Genomic DNA, 19,507 nt, shown 5'->3' with positions numbered 1-19,507 from the left:
CAGGTTCATGAACTTGTGTCTGATACCGATGGTGAGGCCTCATGGGAGGAGGAGGACATCAGATATTTCTCTGACGAGGAGTCTGATGGCCTTCCTTCTGATCCCACTCCCTCCCCTGAAAGGCAGCTTTCTCCTCCCGAGAGTCTGTCTTTTGCGGCCTTTGTCCGGGAGATGTCTACGGCCATCCCCTTCCCTGTGGTTGTGGAGGATGAGCCCAGGGCTAAAATGTTTGAGCTCCTGGACTATCCTTCTCCACCTAAGGAAGCGTCCACAGTACCCATGCATCATGTCCTAAAAAAGACATTGCTGGCGAACTGGACCAAGCCTCTAAGTAATCCCCACATTCCCAAGAAGATCGAGTCCCAGTACCGGATCCATGGGGACCCAGAGCTGATGCGCACTCAGTTGCCTCACGACTCTGGAGTTGTGGATTTGGCCCTAAAGAAGGCTAAGAGTTCTAGGGAGCATGCTTCGGCACCCCCGGGCAAAGACTCTAGAACCTTAGATTCCTTTGGGAGGAAGGCCTACCATTCCTCTATGCTCGTGGCCAAAATTCAGTCTTACCAGCTCTACACGAGCATACACATGCGGAACAATGTGTGGCAGTTGGCGGGCTTGGTGGACAAGCTCCCTCCTGAGCAAGCCAAGCCATTTCAGGAGGTGGTCAGGCAGCTGAAGGCGTGCAGAAAATTCCTGGCCAGAGGGGTATATGATACCTTTGATGTTGCGTCCAGGGCCGCTGCTCAAGGTGTGATGATGCGCAGACTCTCATGGCTGCGTGCCTCCGACCTGGAGAATAGGATCCAGCAGCGGATTGTGGACTCGCCTTGCCCTGCGGACAATATTTTTGGAGAGAAGGTCGAACAGGTGGTAGAGCAGCTCCACCAGCGGGATACCACTTTCGACTAGTTCTCCCGCCGGCAGCCTTCAGCTTCTACCTCCACAGGTAGATGTTTTTATGGGGGAAGGAAGACTGTTCCCTACTCTTCTGGTAAGCGTAGGTACAATCCTCCTTCCCGACAGCCTGCGGCCCAGGCTAAGCCCCAGCGCGCTCGCTCTCGTGAGCAGCGTGCGCCTCAGCAAGGCCCCTCGGCTCCCCAGCAAAAGCAAGAGGCGAGCTTTTGACTGGCTCCAGCAGAGCATAGCCGCCATCAACGTGTCAGTGCCGGGCGATCTGCCGGTCGGGGGGAGGTTGAAAGTTTTTCACCAAAGGTGGCCTCTCATAACCTCCGATCATAGTAACATAGTAGATGACGGCAGAAAAAGACCTGCATGGTCCATCCAGTCTGCCCAAGACAAACTCATATGTGTATACCTTACCTTGAATTTGTACCTGTCCTTTTCAGGGCACAGACCATATACAGTGGGGGAAATAAGTATTTGATCCCTTGCTGATTTTGTAAGTTTGCCCACTGACAAAGACATGAGCAGCCCATAATTGAAGGGTAGGTTATTGGTAACAGTGAGAGATAGCACATCACAAATTAAATACGGAAAATCACATTGTGGAAAGTATATGAATTTATTTGCATTCTGCAGAGGGAAATAAGTATTTGATCCCCCACCAACCAGTAAGAGATCTGGCCCCTACAGACCAGGTAGATGCTCCAAATCAACTCGTTACCTGCATGACAGACAGCTGTCGGCAATGGTCACCTGTATGAAAGACACCTGTCCACAGACTCAGTGAATCAGTCAGACTCTAACCTCTACAAAATGGCCAAGAGCAAGGAGCTGTCTAAGGATGTCAGGGACAAGATCATACACCTGCACAAGGCTGGAATGGGCTACAAAACCATCAGTAAGACGCTGGGCGAGAAGGAGACAACTGTTGGTGCCATAGTAAGAAAATGGAAGAAGTACAAAATGACTGTCAATCGACAAAGATCTGGGGCTCCACGCAAAATCTCACCTCGTGGGGTATCCTTGATCATGAGGAAGGTTAGAAATCAGCCTACAACTACAAGGGGGGAACTTGTCAATGATCTCAAGGCAGCTGGGACCACTGTCACCACGAAAACCATTGGTAACACATTACGACATAACGGATTGCAATCCTACAGTGCCCGCAAGGTCCCCCTGCTCCGGAAGGCACATGTGACGGCCCGTCTGAAGTTTGCCAGTGAACACCTGGATGATGCCGAGAGTGATTGGGAGAAGGTGCTGTGGTCAGATGAGACAAAAATTGAGCTCTTTGGCATGAACTCAACTCGCCGTGTTTGGAGGAAGAGAAATGCTGCCTATGACCCAAAGAACACCGTCCCCACTGTCAAGCATGGAGGTGGAAATGTTATGTTTTGGGGGTGTTTCTCTGCTAAGGGCACAGGACTACTTCACCGCATCAATGGGAGAATGGATGGGGCCATGTACCGTACAATTCTGAGTGACAACCTCCTTCCCTCCGCCAGGGCCTTAAAAATGGGTCGTGGCTGGGTCTTCCAGCACGACAATGACCCAAAACATACAGCCAAGGCAACAAAGGAGTGGCTCAGGAAGAAGCACATTAGGGTCATGGAGTGGCCTAGCCAGTCACCAGACCTTAATCCCATTGAAAACTTATGGAGGGAGCTGAAGCTGCGAGTTGCCAAGCGACAGCCCAGAACTCTTAATGATTTAGAGATGATCTGCAAAGAGGAGTGGACCAAAATTCCTCCTGACATGTGTGCAAACCTCATCATCAACTACAGAAGACGTCTGACCGCTGTGCTTGCCAACAAGGGTTTTGCCACCAAGTATTAGGTCTTGTTTGCCAGAGGGATTAAATACTTATTTCCCTCTGCAGAATGCAAATAAATTCATATACTTTCCACAATGTGATTTTCCGGATTTAATTTGTGATGTGCTATCTCTCACTGTTACCAATAACCTACCCTTCAATTATGGGCTGCTCATGTCTTTGTCAGTGGGCAAACTTACAAAATCAGCAAGGGATCAAATACTTATTTCCACCACTGTAAGTCTGCCCAGCAGTATTTCCCGCCTCCCAACCACCAGTCCCGCCTCCCATCACCGGCTCTGGTACAGACCGTATAAGTCTGCCCTCCCCTATCCTCGCCTCCCAACCACCACCCCCTCTTCCCCCCAACTGCTCCGCCACCCAATTTCAGTGGGTTCTTCAAATAGTCCGGCAAGGATACACCCTCAATTTGGCCTCCAAACCTCCAAATTGCCCACCAGGAGCTCAGTCTTACAGCTTCCAGCACAAGCAGGTACTTGCAGAGAAACTCTCCGCCCTTCTCAGCGCCAATGCGGTCGAGCCCGTGCCATCCGGGCAAGAAGGGCTGGGATTCTATTCCAGGTACTTCCTTGTGGAAAAGAAAACAGGGGGGGATGCATCCCATCCTAGACCTAAGGGCCCTGAACAAATATCTAGTCAAGGAAAAGTTCAGGATGCTTTCCCTGAGCACCCTTCTTCCCATGATTCAGGAAAACGACTGGCTATGCTCTCTGGACTTGAAGGACGCCTACATGCACATCCCGATACTGCCAGCTCACAGACAGTATCTGCGATTTCAGCTGGGCACACATCACTTCCAGTACTGTGTGCTACCCTTTGGGCTCGCCTCTGCGCCCAGAGTGTTCACGAAGTGCTTGGCTGTAGTAGCAGTGGCGCTTCGCAGGCTGGGAGTGCACGTGTTCCCCTATCTCGACGATTGGCTGGTAAAGAACACATCCGAGGCAGGAGCTCTGCAGTCCATGCAGATGACTATTCGCCTCCTGGAGCTACTGGGGTTTGTGATAAATTATCCAAAGTCCCATCTTCTCCCAGTGCAGAGACTCGAATTCATAGGAGCTGTGCTGGACTCTCGGACGGCTCATGCCTATCTCCCAGAGGCAAGAGCCAACACCTTGTTGTCCCTCGTCTCGCGGGTGCGAGCGTCCCAGCAGATCACAGCTTGGCAGATGTTGAGATTGTTGGGCCACATGGCCTCCACAGTTCATGTGACTCCCATGGCCCGCCTTCACATGCGATCTGCTCAATGGACCCTAGCTTCCCAGTGGTTTCAGGCTGCTGGGGATCTAGAAGACGTGATCCACCTGTCCACGAGTTTTCTCAAATCCCTGTATTGGTGGACAATTTGGTTCAATTTGACTCTGGGACGTCCTTTCCAAATTCCTCAGCCACAAAAAGTGCTGACTACGGATGCGTCTCTCCTGGGGTGGGGAGCTCATGTCGATGGGCTTCACACCCAGGGAAGCTGGTCCCTCCAGGAACGCGATCTGCAGATCAATCTCCTGGAGTTACGAGCGGTCTGGAACGCTCTGAAGGCTTTCAGAGATCGGCTGTCCCACCAAATTATCCAAATTCAGACAGACAACCAGGTTGCCATGTATTACATCAACAAGCAGGGGGGCACCGGATCTCGCCCCCTGTGTCAGGAAGCCGTCAGCATGTGGCTCTGGGCTCGCCGTCACGGCATGGTGCTCCAAGCCACTTATCTGGCAGGCGTAAACAACAGTCTGGCCGACAGGTTGAGCAGGATTATGCAACCTCACGAGTGGTCGCTCAATTCCCATGTAGTGCGACAGATCTTCCAGGTGTGGGGCACCCCCTTGGTAGAATTCTTTGCATCTCGAGCCAACCACAAGTCCCTCAGTTCTGTTCCAGGCTTCAGGCCCACGGCAGACTGGCATCGGATGCCTTCCTCCTGGACTGGGGGGAAGGTCTGCTGTATGCTTATCCTCCCATACCTCTGGTGAGGAAGACTTTGTTGAAACTCAAGCAAGACCGAGGCACCATGATTCTGATCGCTCCTTTTTGGCTGCGTCAGATCTGGTTCCCTCTTCTTCTGGAGTTATCCTCCGAAGAACCGTGGAGATTGGAGTGTTTTCCGACCCTCATCACACAGGACGAAGGGGCGCTTCTGCATCCCAACCTCCAGTCTCTGGCTCTCACGGCCTGGATGTTGAGAGTGTAGACTTTGCCTCTTTGGGTTTGTCAGAGGGTGTCTCCCGCATCTTGCTTGCTTCCAGGAAAGATTCTACTAAGAGGAGTTACTTCTTTCTATGGAGGAGGTTTGCCGTCTGGTGTGACAGCAAGGCCCTAGATCCTCGCTGTTGTCCTACACAGACCCTGCTTGAATACCTTCTGCACTTGTCTGAGTCTGGTCTCAAGACCAACTCTGTAAGGGTTCACCTTAGTGCAATCAGTGCATACCATTACCGTGTGGAAGGTAAGCCGATCTCAGGACAGCCTTTAGTTGTTCGCTTCATGAGAGGTTTGCTTTTGTCAAAGCCCCCTGTCAAACCTCCTACAGTGTCATGGGATCTCAATGTCGTTCTCACCCAGCTGATGAAACCTCCGTTTGAGCCACTGAACTCCTGCCATCTGAAGTACTTGACCTGGAAGGTCATTTTCTTGGTGGCAGTTACTTCAGCTCGTAGAGTCAGTGAGCTTCAGGCCCTGGTAGCCCAGGCCCCTTACACCAAATTTCATCATAACAGAGTAGTCCTCCGCACTCACCCTAAGTTCTTGCCAAAGGTTGTGTCGGAGTTCCATCTGAACCAGTCAATTGTCTTGCCAACATTCTTTCCCCGTCCTCATTCCTGCCCTGCTGAACGTCAGCTGCACACATTGGACTGCAAGAGAGCATTGGCCTTCTATCTGTAGCGGACACAGCCCAACAGACAGTCCGCCCAATTGTTTGTTTCTTTTGATCCCAACAGGAGGGGAGTGGCTGTGGGGAAACGCACCATATCCAATTGGCTAGCAGATTGCATTTCCTTCACTTACGCCCAGGCTGGGCTGGCTCTTGAGGGTCATGTCACGGCTCATAATGTTAGAGCCATGGCAGCGTCGGTAGCCCACTTGAAGTCAGCCACTATTGAAGAGATTTGCAAAGCTGCGACGTGGTCATCTGTCCACACATTCACATCTCATTACTGCCTGCAGCAGGATTCCTGACGCGACAGTCGGTTCGGGCAGTCAGTGCTTCAGAATCTGTTCGGGGTTTAGAATCCAACTCCACCCCCCTAGGCCCATGTTTTATTCTGTTCCAGGCTACACTCTCTGTTAGTTGGATAAGTTGTTAGGTCAATCTCAGTTATGTCCTCGCCGTTGCGAGGCCCAATTGACCATGTTTGTTGTTTTGAGTGAGCCTGGGGGCTAGGGATACCCCATCAGTGAGAACAAGCAGCCTGCTTGTCCTCGGAGAAAGTGAATGCTACATACCTGTAGAAGGTATTCTCAGAGGACAGCAGGCTGATTGTTCTCACAAACCCGCCCGCCTCCCCTTTGGAGTTGTGTCTTCCCTTGTCTTGTCTTGCTACATATGGGACTGACGAACACGAGCCGGTTCGGGCGGGAAGACGGCCGCGCATGCGCGGTGCGCATGGGTGCGCGAGGACTAGCAAAGGCCTTTGCTAGTGAAGTTTCCGATTGGAGGGGCTGCCGTGGACGTCACCCATCATCAGTGAGAACAATCAGCCTGCTGTCCTCGGAGAATACCTTCTACAGGTATGTAGCATTCGCTTTAAAAAGGGATTGGATGGTTTCCTAAAGGACGAGTCCATAAACCGCTACTAAACGGACTTGGAAAAATCCAAAATCCCAGGAATAACATGTATAGAATGTTTGTACGTTTGGGAAGCTTGCCAGGTGCCCTTGGCCTGGATTGGCCGCTGTCATGGACAAGATGCTGGGCTCGATGGACCCTTGGTCTTTTCCCAGTATGGCATTACTTATGTACTTAAGATGGCCTCCCCATCCTAAATCGCCCACCTCTGAGATGGCCGCCCTATCCTGGAGATGCCCAAGTCCAAGATGGCCGCCATATCCTCAGATGCCCATACCTTGCGTAAACAGGGAACATGACACATAGGCCCAGATGCATCAACCATACGTAAAAAAATCTAAAACGTAAAAGTGCTTACCGAATTAGAAAAAAACGAAGGATGCACCAAAAAAACAAGTCGCACATGTTCGGTGCGGTATTGTAAACTACAATGCATTACAGATTCGTTAAACTGTTGTAATCCCTGTCAGTAATCGGCCCTAGAAGGGGCAGGCCCAGGTCAGGGAAGGAGAGACGTCCTCCTGAGGACTCGCAGCGATCAGATGATCTTCTTGCCTGCTCAGCGCCTTCACACAGATGGGGTGGCCATCTTCACACAGTGAGAGGCGCTGCGCGGGCCCGGTAAGGTGGAGGGAGGGGATCCGTGGAGGAGGGGGAGCGGCGGCGATGACCTCAGGGGGCGGAGGATGGCGGGAGGCGGAGCTGTGGGAGAAGGAGAAAGAGAGAGACAGGAAGGGAGGGGGGCCGGGGCTGCTAAACTTTTGATTTTTGGTTTGATTTTTTATTTAATACAGGGGGAAGCGGGGAGCAGCGGCGACCTTGGGGGGGGGGGGGCCAGGCCGTCCATACAGGACGCTCCTGACGAGCGCCTTTGCCCCCACCTGATCCTTTTTTTATTTTTGGTTTGATTTTATATTTTAAGCAGGGGGAAGCGGGGAGCCACGTGTTTGTGTCGGTTATTTATATTTTCAAATGTGCCAGCTTGGATTTTTATGCTGCAGGGAGAAGCGGGGAGCAGTGTCTATATGACAGCTCAGGCCTTAACGACAGGTCTGACTTCACGTTAAATATATCGCGGTAACTGATTCGGTGCAATCGTCGGTATGGTTAGTGCATTACGAATTGTCCACATTACAATTGGAAGTGACTCGTTTGCATTCCGTTTTCATTAGCTTTTAGCGTCGTCGGAAAATCACCTTTAATGCATGCTACGGTTGAAAATTTCTTCGTTAAAGGGTCGTTAAAGTTTAGTGCATCTGGGCCATAGTGTAATAATAATTAAATAGTGGACATTCATTTTGCTAAGTGGCAATACCTCTCTGGATTTCCGGCAACCTATTGTATTTTATATATGTTATGTTTTTATATGTTTTGATATTTATGTATATTTATATGAATGGTGTGAATAAAATTATTTTTTAATGAATATTTACTTTGTATTTCCCAGTTGCAGTGGTTCTCCTAAAGAAAGGGGTCTAGAGCAGATTCATTAATTAGGTCAGGTTGTTACTTAGATGCAAGCCCCACTGAAAAGGAGTCATGAAAAGATAAATATAGCCTCTCTTGAGCCTTGAAAATGCAGACATGAAAAGTGGAGAAAAGAAGCTGCTGGTGCAGGGTAAGGTTCAAGTTCAAGTTTACTTAGTCTTGATGATAATGGTGCCCTGGAACGCACTATCTGAGCAATTTACAGTAATCCAAAATCATAAGTAAGGGAGTGAAAGGAACTACAATTAATGATAGGAAAGAAACAGAATAAGAATTTAGGAGAGCAGGGAAGAGGAGAGTGAAAGATGAAGGAGGCAGGCAAGGAAGAAAAGAGAGGCGTAGAAATGGATTGAAGCAGCAATTAGGTAACTAGGCTAGACTACTGGTAATTGGCACCCTGGACCTCGAGGACAAAAGGGGGGGGGGGGGGATGCCGAGACAACAGTGATACAAAGGTAGAAAAATTATCTCAAAATAAAAATATTTTTAGCTCTGATTTGAATATAGAATGAGAGAGTTCTGTTCTTAATGATAAGGGTAAGGAATTCCATAAAGTGGGAACCATTACACTGTAGATTCAAGTATGGATAGTGTCTGGTCTGATATAGTAAAAAGAAGGTACCATTAAACAATGTTGTTGCGATGACTGGAAAGATCATGTGGGAATATAGGGAATCAAAAGCTGCAAGGTAGATGGTATCTGACCCACAGTAAACCATGGATCTGTTAGTACGGACCTGAAGGTATTTATAATAATAACAGGAAGAAGAAAGATATTTTATTAAATTCATTAAGGACCAAAATATCTTGAAGGAATTGCAAGGTGGCTAGTATGGAACTGAATTTCCTGTTTATTTAGTTTACCTGAATACTTGATTTTAATTTATAGATCAAAGAAATTATGGACAACCTGCACCTGTTGACAGTTATCAAAATTGAAGAAGCAGGGGATGAGATGGTGAGCAATGCCATTTCATATGGCTTGTACAAAGGTAAAAATGATTATACTATTACTAATCATTTCTACAATGTTACTAGATTTGTGCAGTGCTGTACACATTATATGAAAGTACTTTTTCTGTCCTAGAGGGCTCACACTCTAAGTTTTTGTACCTGGGGAAATGGAGGGTTAAGTGACTTGGCTAAGGTCACGAGAAGCTGCAGTAGGAATTGAACCCAGGTCACCAGAATCAAAGTCCACTGCACTAACCATTAGTCTATTCCTCCACTCATTAATATAATTACTGTTATTAAATTGCTGTTAGATATTTATTTATTTATTTATTTATTTATTTATTTATTTGTTGCATTTGTATCCTACATTTTCCCACATATTTGTAGGCTCAATGTGGTTTACATAGTACCAGGAGGCGCTGCCATCTCCGGTGAGAACAAATATAGAGTGATATTGTGGTAGGATAAGGTTCGTGTGTCGCAGTCACATTTAGGGAAATGTGCAGCGGAGGGGTTGAATTATGTCCATTACGTACTTTAATTTTGATGTGTCGCAGAGATCAGGCATTTAGGTTGGATCGGCAGGGTATGCCTTTTTGAATAGGTTAGTTTTTAATGATTTCCGGAAGATTAGGTGGTCGTGCGTCATTTTCAAGGCTTTTGGTAGTGTGTTCCAGAGTTGTGTGCTTATGTAGGAAAAGCTGGATGCGTAAGTTGATTAGTATTTGAGGCCTTTGCAGCTTGGGCAGTGCAGACTTAGATATGTTCGAGATGATTTTGGTGTGTTTCTTGTTGGTAAGTCGATCAAGTTTGTCATGTATCCAGGGGCTTCACCGTAGATTATTTTGTGAACCATGCTGCAGATTTTGAAGGTAATACGTTCTTTGATTGGGAGCCAGTGTAGTTTTTTGCAGAGGGGTTTTGCGCTTTCATATTGCGTTTTTCCAAATATAAGCCTAACGGTCTGGAGCTTCTTTAAGGTCTGTTCCTTGCATCCCACATAAATTCCATTGCAGTAATCTAAGTGGCATAGTACCATTGATTGTACTAGGTTGCGAAATGTAACCCACGGGAAGAATTGTTTCAGGCGTTTGAGTTTCCACATTGAGTGGAACATTTTCTTAGTTGTGGATGCCACTTGGCTCTCTAGCATTAAGTTACGGTCTATTGTAACGCCAAGGATTTTCAGGCTGTCTGAGATAGGGAGGGTGTAGTCTGAGTTGTTGATAGTTGCGTGGTTGTCCGCGCTGTGTTGGGATGAGAGGATGAGACAATGTGTTTTTTCTTTATTGAGTTTTAGCTGAAATGCATTTGCCCATGAGATATGTGAAGACAAGTGATTAGAGTCATAGCCAGAGCTAGCAAAACTTGCTGGAAAGAGATCTTAACAGGTCAAAATTTTTAATTCCAACAACTGTTTTGCACCAAAAAACTTTCTCCAGGTATATCAATCATATTGTGGAAAAGTTTAGATATATGCAAAGTCCATTGAGACTTCTCTCCAAAGAAAGGACAAGGGGAGGTAGATTATTGTATTTCTTGGTTCATTTTTCTTTGCTCCCATGTCATGTACAGACCGTATTGATAGGAGTAAAGGGAGCTATTTTTTTTGTTAGAGTTGCCTCCTTGTGAAGATTCTGGGAAGTTTAGCATCATGAAGCAAAGTTGATATCCTTATAACCATAACATGCAGCAAACATTCTGCTGTTTGTATACAAATTTTAATAGTAATTTTTCATGTAAAGGTGAAGTCCTCCCATTATTCATCTAAAAAAACCCATACATAGAAGAACTAATGCTTCATCCACAAAGAGACAGTTAGATCATAATAATGTAAAGCTACTGCAAGGAGCTCAGATATACTTATCAATGATCATCACTGTTGTCTGCACCTGATCAGACTCATACCAAAGAAGAAAGGGTTTCCATATTTTTTCAAACCGAGCTTTACGTCTCTGTTTCTGCATCATGAGTAGGCTACAATAGTATGCTTGCCACAATTTTGGACTCAAGGTTGACACTGAAGGGACCCCACTCATATTGCACCACCTGGCCACTTCCCTCCACAGCACTGCCAAATAGGGGAAACGAACATGTGTAATGACTTGAGAGATATAATCCATACAGTACTAGAGGAGGAAAACTTTGGGATCTAGAGGTCTGGTGGTCTAGAAAATACGAGAAAAGAGGTAGTGCCACTCCTCCCCAAATTGCTGGATGATCTTGCAAGACCACCATATGTGAAAAAAGGATCTGGTTTCTCCAGCAGAGTCTTGAGTATGTTGTGGAAATATGGTAGAGTTTAGTAGGACAAAAATACAATCTGTAGAGTAACTTAAGACCATTTTCAACAAGATTGGCTGATGAGTAAATGGAGTCTCACACCTTAACTGATAAGGACTCATTCTTCTTTCTCCCATTGGGCAATATAAGCTAGCCTATATGATTCCGACTCCACCAACAAAGTATAGAGTTGAGATATGTTTTTTTTTTGTGCCAATCCTAATTCTAACATCTCTTCAAAAGGAGTCAAAGATGAATCCATCCAACCCCTAAGTGGCATCTCAGCAAGCAAATGTTGTAGCTGTAGATAAAAATAAAAATCATAAGAGGGGAGATGATAATGCTGTGCCAATTGAGAGAAAGACAGAAGCACTCTCCCCTAATAAAGCTGATACACTGTAAGAATGCCCTTCTACTGCCAAGAATCTAGGAACCGAGAGTCCAACATAGGAGCATAAAGCCCCAGAGTGGACAAAGGGGCCATTCTAGATATCAATTTTCCCTTCAAGAGTACCCTCAATACTGTACGGCAAACATGCAACAGAAGCTGTAGGGAAGGGAGCAGTCCCATTGGCAAAATTTGATGCATCCCCAGCCACCAAATTAAATTGGACCAGTTAGTATCCCATAGTAAAAAGTGTTCAATTTGTTCCCAAGCTTTGGGAGATCTATTATACCAGTCCAGGAGGCATCTCAATTGAGCAGCATAAAAGTATCTCCTAAAGGAAGGAATTCTCAACCCTCAACTGGAGGATTTCATATGTATAACCCCGTCAAGACACTCGAGGTGGACACCTCCTCCAGATGTAAGAAACAGTCTTTTATGCAGCAATTTTAGTTGAGCATCAGGAATCTGAATAGGCAAAGTTTGAAATAATACAGTACCTTAGGGAGAATTACCATTTTGCTGACTTTCACAGTGCCTAGCCATGAGTGGTGCATCCAATGCCAACAATCCAGCTTGAAAAATAGGTTAGGAAGTAATCTACCATAATTTAGCTTATACAAATCAGCCAAAAGGGAGTTTCCGCTGTAGCTGAGAAACCTGGTCAGTAGAGTAATATTTAACAACTCAGATTTTCCAGCATTCATTTTGAACCCCGATAATTGTCCATAGTGGTCTAGTTCAGAGACTATAGTTGGCAAGGATGTCAAAGGCTCACTCACTGTCAGTAAAATATCATCCACAAAAAGCAATATTTTAAACTCTTCCCCCCACCCCTGAATCCCTATGACTAGTGGGTTAGCTTGTATCTTCGCAGCCAAGGACTCTATCACTAGGGCAAACAGCAGGGGGGGGGGCGGGGAGAGGGGACAACCCTGCCTTATTCCTCTATAAAGATGGAATTGATCTGAATACAAGACCAATATCCAGGCACAGAAATTCAGGCTAAACCCCATTTGAAGTAAAACACAATGCATGAACACCCATTCCACCCTGTCAAAAGCTTTTTCAGTGTTTATAGCCAGGAGTGTCATAGGTGTTCCATGCTTCTGAGCATACCAGATCAAGTTTAAAGTTCATTTGACATTATCTCCAGTGGTACGCCCAGGTATGAAACCAGATTGGTCCTCTTTAACTAACACATGCATCACCCCATTCATCCTAGTAGCCAAATTTAGCTAGAAGCTTAACATCAAGGTAAAGCAGGAATATCAGCCTTTAGGACCCAAATGACATAGGGTCTTTACCCGGCATAGGTAGCACAGTCACCCCTGCCTCCAGCATGGAAGGAAGATGAAACGAGCCCTGTAGAACTGAATTGAACACCTGCATTAATAGAGGGACCAGATACATGGAGAAAGTCTTATAGAATTTTGCAGACAACCCGTCTAAGCCAGTGGATTTCCCCAGAGACAGAGATTTGATTATCCACTGTACTTCAAGTGTTATAACACCATCCAGACAGGCCATTGCCTGCTATGTCCAATCAAGACAGATAATCATCCATCTTGACCACATCCAGCAAGGCTTCAGATATATAAAAGGTTCTGACAAAACAGGACAAAACAATCTCTTACGGTAGCCAGATCCTTCACTGGAGTGCCTTGATCATTTTTAAAGCAGTAATGAAGGATTGCTGAGATCTGGCCTTTAACTGTAGCACCAGAAACTTACTTGCCTGGTTCCCCTTCTCAAAGTATACCTGCTTAACCAACTGCATCTCATATTGAAGGCTATCTGCACAAAGTGTCCCCAACGTATTCCAGAGTTGCAATTTAGAGGTCATTTGTGGAGACCCAGCATGAAAGGGAATCTCTTCTATCCCCTGAATAGCACTCCGCAGTTCACATTCTCAGACAACCTTTCTCTTTCTAAGCCTGCTAGACCATTTAATGAGATGCCCATCAATAAATGCTTTAAAACCATCCCAGAGCATATTCAAGGGCAGAGTTAAGTGATAAATATTCAGGTATAACTTTTGTGAGGTCACCCACTACATCTTCCTCTGATAGAATGTTCTCATTAAGTCTCCAAAATTGCAGCTTCTTATCTAGAGGTCCCATTGTACAAGACATCCAAACTGATGCATGGTCTGACCATATTATGGCCTCAATCTTTGACTGCTTAACATTACTCAAAAAGGATCTATCACAAAATAAGTAGTCAATCCTAGCATAAGATTGATGAGGGTTTGACAAAAAAGTATATTGTGAAACGTTAGAATTTATTTATTTATTTATAGCATTTATATCCCACATTTTCCCACTCACGGGCAGGCTCAATGTGGCTTACATCTGTCTGCAAAAACATACATCAGTTCGGCAACAAACCGTCAAATACATTTAAGTTAAAGAGAGATGGGAGTAAAAGTAACGGAAAGGATTAGGTGAAAGAGTAAATAGAGTTCAAAATGGTGTTCTGACAGTAACAGTTCAGAAGTTAGAGATGCTAGGCAGGTCTTTAGCGTAAGCTTCTCCAAATAATAAGGTCTTTAGTGATTTTCTGAAGGTCAAATGATCCTGAATAGACTTTACAGTTTTAGGTAATCCATTCCACGAGTGAGCGCTAGCGTAGGGAAAGGTGGATGCATAGATGGTTTTATACTTGAGGCCACAACATGTTGGGTAATGAAGAGTCAAGTACATGCATGACGATCTGTAAGAGTTCCTAGGCGGTAAGTTGGAGCTTCACCGTAGAGAATTTTATGCACCAGGATGCAAACTTTAAAAGTTATCCGGTCCTTGATGGGAAGCCAATGTAGTTTCTCACTTAGTGGTCTAGAACTTTCAAACCTCGATTTTCCGTAGATTACTACTACTACTACTACTTAACATTTCTAGAGCGCTACTAGGGTTACGCAGCGCTGTACAAATTAACAATTAAGGACGGTCCCTGCTCGGAAGATCAGTCTTGCAGCTGTATTCTGGGCTGTCTGTAGTTTTTTATGAAGCTGTGCTTTGCAGGGTGCTTTGCAGGGTGCGTATATTCTGTTGCAGTAATCAAGGTGGCTTAAGACTAATGACTGAACTAAATTGCGGAATACATCTCTAGGGAAATAAGGTTTAATACACTTCAGTTTCCAAAGGGAGAAGAATACTTTTTTAGTGGTGGAGTTTGTTTGTTGCTCCAGCGTTAAGTGTCTATCAACAAAAACTCCAAGTAGTTTTAGTGTCTCAGAGATTGGTAGGGAAAGTTTAGGAGTGGTTAAGGTGGTTCGTTTGAACTTGTTATAGGGAGAGGAGAGGATTAGGCAGTGAGTTTTTTCAGTGTTGAGTTTTAATTTAAATGAGTTTGCCCAAGCAAGCACAGTCTGTAGACCAAGACTGATTTCTTTGCCTATCTCGCTTAAGTCCTTTCTGAAAGGGATAGAGATGGTGATTTCATCCGCATAGATGAATGGGTTAAGTCCAACTTTGGAAAGAGCCTTGGCCAGAGGAGTCAACATTAAATTGAAGAGTGTTGGGGATAGGGGTGAGCTCTGAGGCACACCACAGACTGCTGACCATGAAGGTGATAAACTTGCGTTGGATTGAACTTGATAGGTTCTTGAGGTTAAAAAGCCTTTCAACCAGTCAAGAACATTTCCACTGGCACCAAAGTAGTCAAGGAGCTGCAGAAGGATGTTATGGTTAACCATATCAAAAGCACTCAACATATCGAATTGTAAAAGTAAAATGCTTTTTCCTACAGCTATTTCCGTTTTGAAGTTGGACATGAGCGTGACGAGCACGGTCTCAGTGCTATGGAGTGTGTGGAATCCCAACTGCGAATCATGCAGAATATTGAACTTGTTCAGATACTTGTTGAGCTGTTTGTTCACCTGGCTCTCCATTAATTTTACAAATAGCGGGATAGATGCAATCAGCCGATAGTTGGTAAGATCACTGATTTGTTTCTTTGTGTCTTTTTTTTTGTTACATTTGTACCCCGCGCTTTCCCACTCATGGCAGGCTCAATGTGGCTTACATATTGTATACAGGTACTTATTTGTACCTGGGGCAATGGAGGGTTAAGTGACTTGCCCAGAGTCACAAGGAGCTGCCTGTGCCTGAAGTGGGAATTGAACTCAGTTCCTCAGGACCAGAGTCCACCACCCTAACCACTAGGCCACTCCCCACTCCTTTCCACAGTGAGCAGGGAACAAACCATTAATAAGCATGAAGTTTAAATGCTGAGTCAAGTCAGTAATGAAGCAACGAGGGGCACTTTTCAATAAATAGTTAGGGCAAATATCCAATTTACAAAATTTACTTGAGAATCTGCGGATCTCCTGTGTAACAGAATCAACTGTTAGAGGCGCAAAGTGCGAAAACGTTCGGTTAGCTGGGTGCTCTCTTGGACCAGGATCCAGGCCACTGATAAAATCAAGAATGCATGAGTTGTTCTTTGGCAATGAATTCTGCAGCCTTATGATTTTTTCTTTGAAAAACTTTGCCAATTCTGCAGGAGATGGGATGTCTACGCTGGTAGACGTGAGCATAGTAGTATCAGTCAATTTGTTTACCAAAAAGTAGAGCTTCCGCAAGTCTGTGTAAGCCAGTCCTATTTTGGATTTGTAATAGTGTTTTTTTAGATTGCCTAATTGCATACTTATATTTTCTGTTGAATTGCTTCCACGCAAGGAAATGTTGATTGTCCTTGTGCTTAATCCATGCCCTTTCGAGCCGCCTGGATGTGGTAAAATACCTTGACAAAATCAAGTACTGCTTTATGGAGCAGCAGGTACAGGATCTAACAAGAGAAGGAAAATTCTAGACCTAGTCCATAGTGGAGCGCATGATCTGCTGCAGGAGGTAATGGTGCTGGGGCCACTTGATAACAGTGATTATAAGATATTGGCTTTGGAGTAAGTACACACAGAAAATCCAATACATTAGCATTTAACTTTAAAAAAAAGAGACTATGATAAAATGAGAAAAACAGTGAAAAAAACACTTAGAGGAGCAGCTACGAAGGTCAAAAATTTTCATCAGGCGTGGATGCTGTTCAAAAGAACCATCCTGGAAGCCCGGGCCAAATATATTCAATGCATTAAAAAAGGAGGAAGGAAGACCAAATTACAGCAGGTATGGTTAAAAAATGAGGTGAAGGAAGTTATTTGAGTTAAAAGAAAATCCTTCAGAAAATGGAAGAAGGAACCAGCTGAAAATAATAAAAACAGCATAAGGAATGACAAGTCAATTGCAAAGTGCTGAAAGGAAGGCAAAGAGGGACGTTGAAAAAAAGACTCCGTGAAGGCAAAAACACATAGTAAAATTTTAGGTATATTAAAGCAAGAAGCTGGCAAAATAATCGGTTGGACCGCTAGATGACTGAGGGGTAAAGGGGGCACTCAGGGAAGACAAAGCCATAGTGGAGAGATTAAATTAATTCTTTGACTCTGTCTTCAGCGAGAAAGATTTGGGATAGATACCAGTGCTAGAAATAGTATTCAAAGCTGACGAGTCGGAGAAACTAAATGAAATCTCTATAAACCTGGAGAATGTAATGGGGCAATTTGACAAATTGAACAGTAGCAAATTCATCCCAGAGTAGAATTGAAAAATGAACTTGCAGAACTATTGTTAGTAAATGTGTAATTTATCTTTAAAATCAAGCATTGTACCGGAAGATTGGAGGTACCATGTTTGATTTTAATGTTATATGTATAATCTGATCATATTGCTACTCGTCAACTTTGTTTTCCTAACAACGTAACACCAATTTTTAAGAAAGATTCCAGAGGTGACCTGGGAAATTATAGACCAGTGAGCATGACATCAGTGCCAGGCAAAATGGTAGAGACTACTACTACTACTACTACTTAACATTTCTAGAGCGCTACTAGGGTTACGCAGCGCTGTACAATTTAATAAAGAAGGACAGTCCCTGCTCAAAGGAGTTTACAATCTAAAGGACGAAATGTCAAGTTGGGGCAGTCTAGATTTCCTGAATAGAGGTATGGTGGTTAGGTGCTGAAGGCGACATTGAAGAGGTGGGCTTTGAGCAAGGATTTGAAGCTGGGCAGGGAGGGGGCCTGGCAAATGGACTCAGGGAGTTTATTCCAAGCATTGGGTGAGGCGAGGCAGAAAGGGCAGAGCCTGGAGTTGGCAGTGGTGGAGAAAGGTACTGAAAGGAGGGATTTGTCTTGAGAGCGGAGGTTACAGGTAGGAACATAGGGGGAGATGAGGGTAGAGAGGTAGGGAGGGGCTGCAGATCGAGTGCATTTGTAGGTTAGTAGGAGAAGCTTGAACTTTATGCGGTACCTGATCGGAAGCCAGTGAAGTGACTTGAGGAGAGGGGTGATATGAGTATATCGGTCCAGGCGGAAGATAAGATGTGCAGCAGAGTTCTGAATGGACTGAAGGGGGGATAGATGGCTAAGTGGGAGGCCAGTGAGGAGTAGGTTGCAGTAGTCAAGGCGAGAGGTAATGAGAGAGTGGATGAGAGTTCGGGTGGTGTGCTCAGAAAGGAAAGGGCGAACTTTGCTAATGTTATAGAGGAAGAAGCGACAGGTCTTGGCTATCTACTGGATATGCGCAGAGAAGGAGAGGGAGGAGTTGAAGATGACTCCAAGGTTGCGGGTAGATGAGACGGGGAGGATGAGGGTGTTGTCAACTGAGATAGAGAGTGGAGGGAGAGGAGAAGTGGGTTTGGGTGGGAATACAATAAGCTCGGTCTTGGCCATGTTCAGTTTCAGGTGGCGGTTGGACATCCAGGCAGCAATGTTGGATAAGCAGGCCGATACCTTGGCCTGGGTTTCCGCAGTGATGTCTGGTGTGGAGAGATAAAGCTGGGTGTCATCGGCATAAAGATGATATTGGAAACCGTGAGATGAGTTCAGGGAGCCCAGGGAAGAGGTGTAGATTGAAAAAAAGAAGGGGTCCAAGGACAGATCCCTGAGGAACTCCAACAGAGAGCGGGATGGGGGTGGAGGAAGAACCATGAGAATGTACTCTGAAGTACGGTGGGAGAGATAAGAGGAGAACCAGGAGAGGACAGAGCCCTGGAACCCAAATGAGGACAGTGTGGCAAGAAGTAAATTGTGATTGACAGTGTCAAAAGCGGCAGATAGGTCGAGGAGGATGAGGATGGAGTAGTGACCTTTGGATTTGGCAAGGAACAGGTCATTACAGACTTTAGATAGTGCTGTTTCTGTTGAGTGTAGGGGGTGAAAGCCGGATTGAAGCGGATCGAGGATGGCATGAGAGGAGAGAAAATCAAGGCAATGGCTGTGAACGGCGCGTTCAAGTATCTTGGAGAGGAAGGGTAGGAGGGAAATTGGGCGGTAGTTGGAGGGACAGGTAGGGTCAAGTGATGGTTTTTTGAGGAGTGGTGTGACAGGGACAGTTGCAGTGGAGAGAGAGAGGTTGAGGATATGACAGATGGAGGGGGTGACAGTAGGAGAGATGGTGTTGAGTAAGTTGGTGGGGATGGGGTCAGAGGAACAGGTGGTGCATTTCGAGGAGGAGAGAAGATGGGCGGTTTCCTCTTTGGTGATATCAGGAAAAGAGGAGAATGAGGCCTGGGTTGGTTGGTTGATGGGTTGGGTTAAATGGTGAAGAGGAGGAGATGGTTTTGTGGAGAATTCGAGGTTCATCTTCTGCACCTTGTCGCGGAAGTAATCAGCCAGTGATTGAGGAGAGAGTGAGGGGGGGTGGGAGCGGAGGGCACTTTGAGGAGGGAGTTAAGGGTGGCGAAGAGACGACGAGAGTTAGATCTGAGGGAATTAGTCAATTGGGTGTAATAGTCCTGTTTGGCAAGGAATAGGGAGGACTGGAAGCAGGATAACATGAATTTGTAATGAATGAAATCAGTATGGGTGCGAGATTTCCTCCAGAGG

At 45.5% G+C, this 19,507-nt stretch overlaps 1 protein-coding gene across 1 annotated transcript in view; it reads left to right on the top strand.

The window, feature by feature from the left end:
- TRPM8 (transient receptor potential cation channel subfamily M member 8) overlaps nucleotides 1–19,507 on the top strand; it is a 1,843,971-nt gene that overhangs the window by 804,542 nt on the left and 1,019,922 nt on the right. Inside the window, 1 exon segment of the mRNA XM_030210821.1 lies at nucleotides 8,893–8,995. Within this exon segment, the coding sequence (XP_030066681.1) occupies nucleotides 8,893–8,995 (103 nt within the window).

Source organism: Microcaecilia unicolor, chromosome 7 (genome assembly GCF_901765095.1).
Source record: "Microcaecilia unicolor chromosome 7, aMicUni1.1, whole genome shotgun sequence".
NCBI lineage: Eukaryota > Metazoa > Chordata > Amphibia > Gymnophiona > Siphonopidae > Microcaecilia > Microcaecilia unicolor.
This window is presented reverse-complemented; position numbering and strand designations above follow the sequence as displayed.